This window comes from Diorhabda carinulata, chromosome 8 (genome assembly GCF_026250575.1).
Source record: "Diorhabda carinulata isolate Delta chromosome 8, icDioCari1.1, whole genome shotgun sequence".
Taxonomy (NCBI): Eukaryota; Metazoa; Arthropoda; class Insecta; order Coleoptera; family Chrysomelidae; genus Diorhabda; species Diorhabda carinulata.
The window spans coordinates 2,786,168-2,800,161 of NC_079467.1; the positions used below are offsets into that span (position 1 = coordinate 2,786,168).

Sequence of the window (13,994 nt, forward strand, 5' to 3'; positions counted from 1 at the left end):
GAAGGCTTAAGGAAACTAACCTTGAGCCTTGAGCCATTTGCCATAAAACACGTTAATTTGCCTGACGAATAATGAGGCTCCGTGTTCTTCTTAGAGGAAAGCAGAGTGTGTCTAGAGATAGAAGAGGACGAGTTTACAGAATATTTGAAGAAAGATTTGCGCAGTATTACAAATAATAAAACAAACGTGGCTTCCAAAGTAGGTTCGTGGACGGTTTGAACAGGCATTTCAATAGAAGCAAAAACAGAGAAATTACTGCCAAAGCGATACATGAAAAACATTTTAGGGAGCTTGTCCACATACTGGAGGTTCCGTACAGCAATTTTTAAAGGGTGTCGAAATTGCCGCTATGGATTGAACGGACTTAAGTCTCATAGACCACTCATTATAAAGCTAAGACTAATGGTTTAGATATACTAGAATCAGAAAAATAAATCGACCTCTCACTGGGACTAAAGTCCAACAAGAGTTCAGAGAAACGCCATGAATGGCTGTGAGTGGCTGGAAAATCAGAAGAAGGCTTAAGGAAACTAACCTTGAGCCTTGAGCCATTTGCCATAAAACACGTTAATTTGCCTGACGAATAATGAGGCTCCGTGTTCTTCTTAGAGGAAAGCAGAGTGTGTCTAGAGATAGAAGAGGACGAGTTTACAGAATATTTGAAGAAAGATTTGCGCAGTATTACAAATAATAAAACAAACGTGGCTTCCAAAGTAGGTTCGTGGACGGTTTGAACAGGCATTTCAATAGAAGCAAAAACAGACAGATTAATGCCAAAGCGATACACATACTGGAGGTTCCATACAGTAGTTTTTAAAGGGTGTCGAAATTGCCGCTGAGGATTGAGCGAACTTTAATCTCATAGAGCACTCATACATCCATGAAAAAACGTTTGAAAGTTATTATTAGGGCCCGGTAATAGATACTAAATATTGAAAGAATTATATAAAATTATTATCTTGACGAATTTAAGCTTGTATAATTTTCTTTGCTGTTAATTATAGCCCCTTTTCATTGTTTGAGATTCTTTTAGTTTAATAGTTTTTGACCGTGATGGTGCAATTTTTTTGTTCACTAGTGTATATGGTATTAGGAGAGATTTATCATTCTAAATAAACTTTGGTTTTTGAACGACAATTTGTAGAAAGATTCACCTTATAAATAGATACGTTATTTACAACATTTGAAATATTCGAAAAATTTTCTGTGCATATTCACGATACGCTCGTTGCTCTCATTGCATAAGAAGAGGATATGGAAGTGTAATATATTAACCAAGTGGTAAACGACGGTTTTATAGAAAGTATGTGTTCGGGAGATAGGTATATATAAACCACAAAGACGAATGATATATACACAAAGCCTTCCTTCTCTTGCGATCATCATGAAGGCCTTGGTAAGTGTTATAGTGATTTATGTTGTGATTAGTGGTAATACGTGCATTAAATTTTTTCGGAATAATACAGTGTTCTTAGTGCAATCTATCTATAGATAAAGTGTATCATTAATTTAATATAAAGAAATTGATTCTAAAGATTTTCCTATGAATTTTCTTCAAACTTTAGTCAAATATTTATAGCCTACAAATTTTTTTAAAAAACGATAGCGCTCCGAAATATAATTATTTTTTTCCTTACATTTTTTAAATTTTCTTTAGATGAAAACACATTTTTCTTCAAAAGAAATTTCTTAGTTTTATAACCATATTTTTCTTGCAATAACTATTCATGAAGTGGAAGTTAATTGATTTCTATTAGTTGTATTTTTAACCCAGATATAAAAAATTTATCATTCGATCATCGAAAAGGCTATAATATACCGTGATATTGAGAAACACTTTAGTCTTGAGGTGTATGCACTAATTTAAACACTTGGGAAAAATTTATAAGAAAAACATTTAACGTTTCTCTAATAGTCTGGCCTTGACTGATATTTAAACATATGTAGAACTATAACAGAGTATTATTTTATTTTTAAATGCTTTAATATAATTATAAATATCACAGTTTCAGAACTTGAGCCTAAGCTTAAGTTAAAAAAGTCTATTCAACATCTAGGGAAACGACGTTGAATAACTTATGAATAATTATTTCCTAGGAATTAAGAAATTGAACTAGGGCTGTTTATTCTTCAACTTTATTGAATATATACGAATTTAAACTCTTTTTATTCATTTATATAGTTAAAACAAAGCTTATATAACATATTCTATAATGAAATTTTCTTGGATAAAAATAACTTTTAATTATGTACAGTTAGTATCTGTTAAAATATACTAAATGACATTAGAAAATGATACCAATTGAAGTTCTATGTCCCAATAACGATACGTGAAAAATATTTAACCAGATTTGATACAAAATCTATAGTTTACCTCATTGTATAAACCAAAACCATAATTAAATCAATTTTTTTCTTACGCGGATATAACCACTGAGTAAACTCAAATTAACTTTTTTGCCCCAATTACACGCTTGAATTCTCGTTTTATTTACATAAAATTTTTCAACAAGAACGAATTTACAGACGGAATCCAATAATTTAATGTTTATGATGCTTCCAAAAAATCGCTAGTTGATTAAAAGTATTAGTTAAATATATACCTGTTAATGCAATGTTTACTTGATTTGACCTATATGGGCACTTTTTATTTTTTAATTTGAAAGAAGTCTTTGGTTTCAAATCGAACATATTTATATTTTCTTCCAACTTTTCCTAGTATTAACGTAATTGGTTCACATAGACATATTTACAACACTGCAAGCCTTTAAATCCCATAACTTATTTTTCTTTTTCCATAGATCTTCAATTTATTTTACAATTTTCTTTATTTTTGCATTGGAATCCAGTTGTATCTACATTTTTCTACTTTTACCTTCTTTTATCAAACTGCATCCATCCAACTTTTTGAGCTTTCATGAAATCTGTTACTGCAGAGCTAAAGATTCTTCAGTTCTTGCTTAGTAGCTCTTCTCCAAAACCCACCATTAATTTTTATTCCTCCAAAGATTCTCCTCAACACTATCCCTTCCCTTATAACAAGTTTTGTTGTTCTAGATAACTCCTGCTATACTATTAACTAACTCAATGATCCTGTGGTAGTCTTCTATTTATTTTGGTCCGTTCTCCATTTTTATTTATCAATGTAGATCTCGATTATTCTAATTCAAAACTTTTTCCCTCTTAAACTTTCTCTTCTCTCATTAATCTTTATATATTTCTACCAACCCCATTCTGGCTTAGTATCCCACTTTATTGGCCAGTGCTGGGGTGCAATAAAGTCCTACAACATTTGGTGAGTGATGACTGCAAGATTCAGCTCCTTTGGGTGCTTGGTCACTAGAGCAACAAAGACAACTCACTCGCTAGACCGGGATTGGTGAACTCGCCCAGAACCTACACCTGGTGTAGCTAAATTGTTGTTAAAGTGACTTTTAATGGTCTTCGTGCAAGACGGGCTAGGTAGAGATAGAGACACCTGTCATGAGTCAAGCAAAGGTACACAAAGATGGACCTTATACGTCTCACACCAAATAATTACTCCAATTAAATAAACGCAAAATCCAACTAGTGACTGGACTTTTAACCGGAGTGTCGCTGGTGCATGAAAGAGGATGAAACTACAGTCCCAGTCATTTGTGAATACCCAGAACTCACACGAGCGTGGTTCAAAAACTTGGGCAAGTTTCACAGCTTACCTAATGACATCAAAAGGTTTAAGTCAAAGAAACTCGGCTTCTCAAACGACATCGGTCTTCAATAACGTCAATTCTACTATGAACTATGAATTCTACTTTATTTTCTTGGTCCATAATTTGTTAAAGCCTCTTTCAGTTTACAAAATGCTTTGGATATTATATTGCAAATATGTGTCTGAATAATTCATATTCTAAAATTATATTAAGATTGTTTGACATGTTTTTGAAAGAAACTTTGAATTTTTGAAGGTTACACGAACTTATCTCTTCCTTTTTTGCCTGTCAACGTAACTATAGACTGGTTAAATTATTCGAATTTTTCAATATAATATCTCGAATTGTAATATTTCAAGCAAGTTCTTACTTAACACTTAGTGGTAATTGAAGAAAATAACCTATTTAATCTTTGTTTACATTTCTAACTTTTCCGCTTCCATCGGGAGAAACTTTTATAACCATAAATAGATTCATCATTACATTAAACAGGGACAGAAATATCGAAGTTCAAACAATTACCACATCTAGCATATGGTAAACACATTTAACACTTTCTCTTCGTTTTCATTCGAAAATATATTGATAGCTACCAATTTATACTATTTTTAATCTACTTATTTTCCTAATCAATCTTTTTCATTGAGATAATCTGCCTGTCAATTTGTTTTTATTTCAAATTTATTGCTCCACTTTCACTTTGAATACAAAATTGAATGATATTATACTGCACTTATTAAATGAGGTTGAATATTTCAGTGCTACGATTTTCTCCTGCTGATTCTCGATTCAAATACTCAAATGGATTTAGGTGGTTCTTCAAAATTCCTATGTCAGCACTAATTTCTCTTTCTATTTACTACTAATTCACTTAAATTCATATTCAATATTTGAGTATAGACTATGATGTTTTGTTAATTTCAATATCCCAAAATTTTGAAAAACGATCTAGAATTTATTCTTCGGTTAAACACCTAACTAATCCATGTAATATTGGTTCGCAAATTATTGATAAATGATAAAACGTTTGATCAAAAATTGATTGAATTTGTCCTAAGAAACATCGTGGATTGTTTGAACAAGTTTCAAATCGTCCTGGTAATTATTTACAAGATGATATTCATTAATTAGTTTATTAATGGTAATAACAAAGACATTAACAGCTAACATATACACTGAGAAATAGTACCTAGGTAATTATTTCTATGATCTATAAATAAATAAATTTACCGAATTTGATGCTCAATGCTTCAACGTTTAGAAGTTGAAAACTTTTAAGGTTTTTAGGTTATAGAAAGAAGAGATCCTTGTTTGGTTCAATCACTGCGCTCAACTAAAAAAAATCTTATTAAGATAAAGGCTTTGCTTTGCTTAAAAAGTATTGAGGTAAATCTTCTACAAGAAAATTAACAATAAATAACTAGTATGTGGATATAAAACGTAGTCACGAAAATGTTTATCGGTCCAAAATAGTAGGTTAAAAACATAGTCAGGAAAATCGTGATAAAAAAACATAAACATAATGCGGAGAGTTATCATATGAAACTGTGTACTTCCTAAAGAAAAATTTGCGTCAATAAGTGATTATTGATGAAACGTGCATAGACCACAAAACGTTTGCATCAAAACGGCAATCATCTGAGAGGTTTGGACCCAGTGAGAGCCGTCAATGTGCGAGCAAAAACGCAGCACTCACCTGGCAAGGTTAATGCCTCAGTATTCTGGTAAACACATTCATAGACGAAAAAGACTATGATTGTATACTATAGCATCGACTGGAAAAGGAAATTATAAGTGTTTCCACGTGCACAAAAACACGTTTTCTTCAACACAACATATCGTGTCTTCATTCAATTGAACCGATGATTAAATTCAATGAAGTACATCTGCAATTAGTGCTGGGTCAGTGCTAATGTAGGAAATATCAATTCAATAAGTAAGTCGTACCTAAAACAGAAGCCTATTTCTAGACCAAAGAAAAATCATTAACCATTAAAACAGTTTAGAAAAGGTATAAGGCATTGGACTGATTATATCACTAGATACACTTAAAAAAACTTTTTTTTCTCGTTGAAATACAATTTGTCAATTGGAGCAGGCTCTGAAGTTCCATACCCAAAAATAAATATTCTCAAAATTCTCAATATATTTTCGACATCCTATGGATATCCAGATTGTGTGAGGTATTGATTGATAAACTTGAAGCGATGTTGTTTTTAATTGTCGACCAGAAAGAAATCACGCGGTTTTACGTAATCTAATCATATAATATTAATTTCTATCGTTTTTTGCAAAAGTTTTTAATGTTATTACCACTATTCACAACCTCAAATGAGTTATGAAATTATTTTAAAAATTGTGTCCATTTCTTTAAAGGTTATCCTAAGCGTTGGCTTATGCTTAACTCTAGCTGCGGAATCCGAGAAGAAGGAGATAGCGCAGGAGAGCAAGAAACAAGAAAAACGCGGCCTTTATGGTCTTGGAGACCATGGGGGAGGATTCGACTTTGGCGGCCATGGTTACGGAGGAGGTGATTATGGAGGTCATGAACATCACGAGCACGTCAAAACAGTAGTGGTAGAAAAGAAAATTCCAACTCCTTACGAAGTAATCAAGCACGTACCTTATACTGTAGAGAAAAAAGTACCTTACGAAGTCAAAGTACCGGTACCACAACCTTATGAAGTTATCAAGAAGATACCAGTGCCAGTAAAAGAAATCATCAAAGTACCAGTAGTTGTACCACAACCTTATGAAGTAATTAAGAAAGTTCCTTACGAAGTGAAAGTACCAGTACCCAGACCTTACGAAGTTAAAATCCCAGTACCTCAGCCTTACACTGTAGAAAAGAAGATTGGAGTACCAGTCAAAGTGCCAGTTCCACAACCCTATACTGTTTACAAGAAAGTACCTTATCCAGTCAAAGTTGAAGTACCAGTACCACAACCTTACACTGTCGAAAAGAAAGTACCATATGAAGTGAAAATCCCTGTCGACAGACCATACCCAGTCCATGTACCAAAGCCATACCCCGTTACAGTTGAAAAACATGTACCTTACCCAGTAGAAAAACACGTTCCCTATGAAGTCAAAGTACCTATCGATAAACCTTATCCCGTTATTGTACATAAACCAGTACCTGTACATGTGAAAGTACCAGTACCTCAACCTTATTCTGTAGAGAAAAAGTATCCAGTAGAAGTTGCAAAACCAGTTCCAGTACCAGTTAAGGTATTTATTTTATACACTAAAAATTTTTAAGCCTGTTCATACAACACGTGTTCATAATGTAATGTTAGTTAGTTATGTTTTTAGGTTAGTTATGTTAGGTTATGTTCTTTTCTCTTATGACTTTGACTTGACCTTTGCCTAAATGATTAAGCGGATATCGTATAATATATGAAGATGGTCCCAGAAGCACCTGGTATAACGCCTTTCCAGCGATGTTCAATAAGTTTTTTATAATAAGAATCATCGATCTCTTCAAAATAGCGATTAACTTGTATTGTAGGAACATCTTCGAACCACCAGCCATTTTTTCTTGTCTGTGAACGGAAAATAATCTGAGAGTTCTAAATCTGGCCGGTTTTGCTACGCGCATACCAAAAAACCGTCGTCATGATCTTACCTGCAGATGGAACGGTCTTTGCCTTCTTTGGAGCCGTTTCCCCCATTTTTTTGATTGTTCTGTTATTTCATGTGTGAAGTGATAGTTATAAAACGGCGTTATTTATGTGAAACATCACCATACATTCGATGGAAACATCTTCACGACACTGCTTTTGTTCCATTGTGAGCAAACGCGGAACCCATTTTGGGCACAGCTTTCTCATGTCCAAATTTTCAGATAACATGCGATGTACCGCGCTTTTTAAAATGCCTACTATGTCTTCCAGTCGACGATCATCCATATCGTTCTGTGGATTTTCTTCAACATTTCTGGAGTCATCACCTCATTTGGTCGACCACTACGATGATTACCTTCGCAGGTCGTACGATCTTGTTGTTAACAAAGCAGTTTCACCCTTCTTGGACTATCCTCGTACTGGATGCGCCGTGATGGTTGAAGATTGAGAGATGGGTTTAGAAACAAGTCAAAATTTCAAGTAGAAAGTTGATTTTTCTTTTCAAATATAAGCTAAAACCTCCCATATTATTCAAGGCTTGTAGTTAATTGCTTAATCTGGAATAATTGATAATTTTTTCTGTTTTTATTCAAAAAACTAACCTTAAAATGAATTCATGATAAAATATAAATTCCTGATCTTCATTCAATTAAATTTTACATTCTCCAAGGAATAATCAAGTCTTCTAAATCTAGTTATGATCGAATTCCATATTTTTTCACAACCCAAATATCATAGAATTTGAGAATTGCAATGACATATTTCCAATTTTCCAAAATATTAACATCAAAATAACTATCCCTATATTACTTAGTAACTAAAATTATAATCAATTTACATTTAATCTTATCTTCAAAATTCCACTCGTATTTTTCTTTGATCATTTTTGCCAGCTCTGTTCGATTAAACATAATCCTTGTGGTGCATTCAATTAACCTCATAACACACTGACCATTTGCGTAAATATAAATAATTTTTTACTTGACATATTAATGTACCAGCATGATTAAACGGGGAATGTAAGTTTTAGATAAATTTTCACCTTACTTTTAACCACCCATTGACAAATAAGACTAATTATTTGCATCTGCTAAAACTGGCATTTAAACGATACTATTAATAAGCACAGAATTGCCCCTATGCAAAAACGGTGTTATGTTCCGATAGAGATGGGGAATGCCTTTTTTATTCCCTACATTTTCGCAATTACTACGATTTGATAAATGTTAAAGTTGCTGTCATATCATTTATTTTCACCTTTATCATTTTAAGGATAAAAGTATATCTCATTTAAGGTTATTATCTTTTACAAACTTTGCGTTCACATGAAAGTTTTATAAGAACGGAAACATCTTTCAATAAGTTCCCATATCGTACCATTTTATTCATCCCATACAGCACAGGTTGGCTACATAACTATCTTGTAAATGCGTAACTTGACGGCTCTTGAAATATCTTTTAATAGTCCTCCTAGAACTCCAAAAGTTTTGTTTCGTCTAGTCCGGTTTCACCTCCTTCGTCTGTCACTATCACTTCCAGGTATTCGAACTCCTGGACTTTATCAAATCTATTGTATTGCTCTGTCGTCACTTTCAATTGGTTGCAGCTCATCAGATCCCTTTCCATCTCCATATATTGGGCCTCTTGTTCACTTATGCGCAAGAACATTCTTTCTAGATCTTTTTTTGTTCTCTTTATAAGTACCACATCATCTGCGTAGGCAAGGCTTTGTGTTTTGTTATTGTAAATCATCCCCTGGGTTCGGATGCCACTACATCTCAGGATCATTTCTAATTCAAGGTTAAGTAGCACTGTTGATAGTGGGTCTTCTTGTTTTAAACCTCTTTTTGTACCAAACTTTTCCGATAGGCTTCCTTTGGCAGCTACTTCATTCACGGTGTTATTCAGTGTCATTTTTATCAACTGTAATATTATCTTAGTTATTCCGAGGGCTGCGAGCTTGAAATCCACAAAGAGAAGCTTCTAGTTCAATCCTTCTGGATAACCTCCAAGCTTAAAATTGTTTAATCGATACGTTGCGCAGACTCCATAGCGTTACTAGTTTCTTTACATTCCTAGTTCAACACAAGAATTCGTCAGAAATTGTGGTTGTCAACATTTTCTGTAGATTTGATTCTGAATAATGTTATATTACAAATAACTCCAGTATCTGAAGTCGACTTCAAGGAGGATTTTATTGAAGACTGTTTGTGCGAGTGATTAAAGATGGAATTGAGTAGGGGGGATACAATTATATTCAAATTTATTGAGGCATTAAAGTCTGCATGCGTAAGAAATTTCGAAAATGTCTAGTACTGTTATCCAGGGATAATATATTTAGTAAATGGCTTCCACCAGATTCATTTCTATTTACATACAGATTCTGCAACACTTTCTTCTTCGATTAATCCTTCTTTTTAGTAATGAGTTGATTCATAATGATGAAAACGACACAGTTTTTATTTAATTCTAATTCAGCCATTAGATCAAGAAAGACCAAACTTGGAAATCTCACAAATAGTAAATTTGCTTCACGAATTTGTGTTACGGCAGTTAATATGTCCACATATACATCACTATGTACCGCAAATCCTTTGACATTTATTGGAAAACTGGCAACTTCCGGATAAAAACTTTTTATACTAGTCTAGTTCTGGAAGAATCCCTTTGACTTGATTTGAAACTCTTCCTTCTTTCGGACTACTTTTTTGGCAAACATATTTGGAGTTTACAATCTTTTCAATATATGTAAACAATTAATATGAATACTCAATTGAACCTAGTCAAAAGGTCTGTCGGTTTGAAACGTTTTAGGCAGCGCACTTCACCTGTTGACTTAAATAACTCACTCGTAATCACATTTGGATGGGATTTAATCCTATCTCTATATCTCTCACTGCAGCGTTGTATTTTACTTTTAATATTGTAGGTCTCTTTCTATGACAGAATTTGACACGTGCCACGAACATTAACTAAAATTCTCAGAACCTTATTTTGAAATCTTATCTATATTTCTTATGTCCAAGTGGGCTTTATAATTGTTTTATCATATAGGTAATACTCCTACATGGACAGTTTCTATAAGTGGGAGCTGTTCCGACTAAGGAAGACAGAATTATAACGATTTCTCTATCCTCCGAGGTTCCAGCTCGGTTCGGCGCATTCTCAAGCATACGCAGTATATATAAAGTGTCTCGAACGAGAGAGAAAATGAATATTATTAGTACCGCAACGTAGAGACGTTTTTTCCCATACCAACTCTCCATATAGGAGTATTACATAAATGGGTTTTATAAACTAGAATTTTATTTTGTACCAATTACCCAGTAAAGCTCTTGAAGTCCAAGTCCCATTTGCTTTCTTTTATTAAATATGTATGCATACGCTGACAGTTATTTAGTGTGACTGGAGGGCACTGGTCTCTTTTCAATGTAAATGTAAGATTTTAATTTGTTGCCGTTTATTTTCCGTTTCTTCAGCCATGTTTCTTCTTTGTTTATAATATTTTATAGATTTCTGTTTGCTATTTCTGGGTTCTATTGTATTTGGCAAGTCTGAGGTGAACAACAAGTCCCAGAACGCTTCCTTGGTATACTCCGGACGCAATTTGTTAGTCAATCAGTATATTCTGACTTATGCTTTACTAGAAAACATCTATTAAGCAAGTAGGACCCCAATATTTCATAAAAGTGATATCGTAGCATTTTTTTATTATGTTGTACAACACACTTGGAAGCCATACTTCGTGAAAGGCTAGGTTGATATCTATGAAGGCGGCGAAGCAATACCTTTTTTATTCTAGGTCATTTACCTGCTTGAGTACTTGATAAATTTGCTTCATGCTTTTTACGAAATCCGAATTGATAATGAGCAGTAATATTTTTGTTGAGTAGTATAGGGTTTTTCAAAAACTTTGGATCAAATTGGTGTAAGGCTTTTGAACCTTTACGAAATCAGTTTTGTTGTATTTTTGCCAGGCTTCGGGAGTATTATTACCCCAGCAACTTTCCATTGTTGGGGAAAATGTTTGAGTCTAATAACTGCTTTGAATATTTCTTCAATTACTTTTATTTTTTCTCTTGTTAGCTTCTAGAATACTGCCAATCATGAGATCATAACCTGGTGCTTTTTTACGATTGATATCTTTTAGAATCGTTTCTTTGATTTCTTGGTGACTGAAATTCTTTATAGGTTTATCAATTTGAGAAGTAATCATTTATTTCTTCCATGTCTTCTTTATGTAATTTGATAAATGTTCAGCAGACCCATCAGCTTCCTCTCTGTTATTTCTGGATTATTTTACTGTGGTATATTTAGTTTCCTAGTTGCCCGCCACAGTGATTAGTTGGTTGCTTCTATTGGGGTTAAATTTTCAAGTAATTTTTGTTATTTAATAATAACTTTTTAGATATCTGCTAGCTTTGTTTAATTTTTGCTAGTTGGTTTGTGACTGTTGTCATATCTTCCGAATTCTTCTTTTTTCAGCTATTTCCATCTTATATCTTTCCTTACATCTAACAAACATATTAACCGCGTCGTTTACATTGATTCCGAATTCCTGGGAACCAAAATTGAACATTCTTTCGTTAGGTTATTGATTTTTCTACAGATTTCTGATTTCGATTACGTGACAAATCATGTCTTGAATAATTTATGTACATCATTGTATGAACTAATGCTGGAAAAGCCTTCTGTTACGAGTAGTTTATACTATTTTCTCTGTTCCGACTTGTATATACATTATTTATTCATAGACAAATTATTGAACATAGACATTAGGGAAATTACACCGTGACCAGGTAGTCGGTTGGTACCACTGATTCATGTTTGACGGATGGATTTGGAAATTTATGATACATAACTTAAATATATTTAAATATACTGAAATTTCTTCACTGTAAATTTGTATGTTTTGTCCATATTTGATAACTACATTTACTTTGTTCAAATAACTTAAATTGAAATATCCTCACACATATGACCGATTAATGCATCGTCCAATCTCCAATCAGCTGTCAAAATGAAATTATTATTCAGGGGTATTAACCCGCTATAGATATTACTAAAAATCGTTTAAAAATGGAGTCTAATGAATGAAACGGAGAAATTGTTTTATTTAAGCTTTGACACAAATCACGATTAATTTTCAGGTCCACGTTGACAAACCTTATCCAGTTATCAAAGAAGTGCCTGTTCCAGTAGAAAAAGCCGTACCTTATCCCGTCAAAGTACCAGTAGCGGTCCCTGTACATGTCCCTCATCATCACGAAGAAATTGGAGGTGATTACGGCGCCCAATCTGATTTTGGAGGTAACGGAGATTACGGCAGCCACGGAGACTTTGGTGGTCATGGTGGTTACCATTAAAAACTTCGTTAATGTTGTTGTTAGGTCTTTTAAATTGATATATAGTAAATAACAATTTTGGTTAGTTAAATCGACGTAATCAAAATTGTTAAGTACTATAGAAAAAATGCCACATTCTCGTTATGCGATGTTGTTAACATTAAGGAATACTCTATGTCGATAATATCTAATTTTCGAATTTTCTCGAAACCAAGAAGCGTACAGTATTATTGATAGAAACTGTGTTATTTAGTATATTTAAATATAAATAATAAATAAAATATTTCTTCAAACTTTCTTTTATTGTTATCATGGTGCATAACTAAACATTTCCCAAAGTCTTCCGCTTCCTTTCCCCTAAATACCCTCCTCAAATCATAAGAAACGACGGTTTTAGGATTTTTTTAAGGTGTTGATCTTAAATTTTCTTAATTCTGATATTTTTAGATAATTTTTGGGTATTTTGTTGTTTCTAGAAAGTTTTATTGTGGCAATTCATTCATACCCTTTATTACATGTGGAATTTTTTAAAAAAACCTAAATGAAAGTTTTAATTTTTGACAAAATCTAATTAGTAATTAGTGATAATACCATAACAGGTTAGTTTCCGTGGTCTTGCATATGTGATATTGGTCTTGGACTTGCACACAGTTTTGCACTTTTTCGGTATATAGAAGGCATTTTTTACGAAAAAAAAAATGGAAATGAAAAGTTTTCCAAGTGAATAAAGAAATGAAGAATGAATTGTTGTTGGAATGAATATAAAAAGTTTATAGAAATGCGTGTGAATTATCTTATATAGGAAAGTTTTTAGTAATCGGACACAGTGAAATGCAATGTCCTATACATGCAGCCAAAGTCAGGGAATTCAAGCATGCTTGAAAGATAAAAGATAAAAATACTGTTGCCAGAAGTTTGGAAGAATACTGCGCACTAATGTTGTAGAGTTGTCAAGGACACGCAACGCAAGTTGAAAAAGTGAAAGATTTGAAAGCTTTTCTCGAGCAACTACGGCATTTCATCACAGCCTCAACAAAAAACAGTGCAGTGAACTTTTCTTCTGCCAACCGTTGTTGCCTTAGACGAACACAAAAATATGCTATTATCAATAGTAGCTTGGAAATAAAAACTACGAGCAACAGACTAGGGAAGGCATTTCAATGAAGGTTCATCACACCCCGTATAGATGAAGGTGCGGGTGCAGAAATCTTGGATTGTACTTCAATTTCAGTTATTCTGGGTGCTCGGATGAAGACTGCAATAATAGTCCCCCAGTAATTGAAGAGGACGAAGACGACATCGACTTCGATGAAGATAAAATTATTGAGCCA

At 33.3% G+C, this 13,994-nt stretch overlaps 1 protein-coding gene across 1 annotated transcript; it reads left to right on the plus strand.

The window, feature by feature from the left end:
- Window positions 1-1,264: 1,264 nt before the first annotated feature.
- Window positions 1,265-12,880, plus strand: LOC130897046 (skin secretory protein xP2). The gene is made up of 3 exons (XM_057805546.1): window positions 1,265-1,396; window positions 6,069-6,923; window positions 12,469-12,880. The coding sequence occupies exons 1-3, from the start codon at window positions 1,346-1,348 to the stop codon at window positions 12,682-12,684; spliced, it is 1,122 nt and encodes a 373-aa protein (XP_057661529.1). The 5' UTR covers window positions 1,265-1,345; the 3' UTR covers window positions 12,685-12,880.
- Window positions 12,881-13,994: the final 1,114 nt, after the last annotated feature.

Coding starts and splice junctions, on each gene's coding strand:
- LOC130897046 (XM_057805546.1), top strand. CDS start 1,346: ATGATATATACACAAAGCCTTCCTTCTCTTGCGATCATCATGAAGGCC. Junction 1,397..6,068: donor CGATCATCATGAAGGCCTTG/GTAAGTGTTATA, acceptor ATTTCTTTAAAG/GTTATCCTAAGCGTTGGCTT. Junction 6,924..12,468: donor CAGTTCCAGTACCAGTTAAG/GTATTTATTTTA, acceptor ATTAATTTTCAG/GTCCACGTTGACAAACCTTA.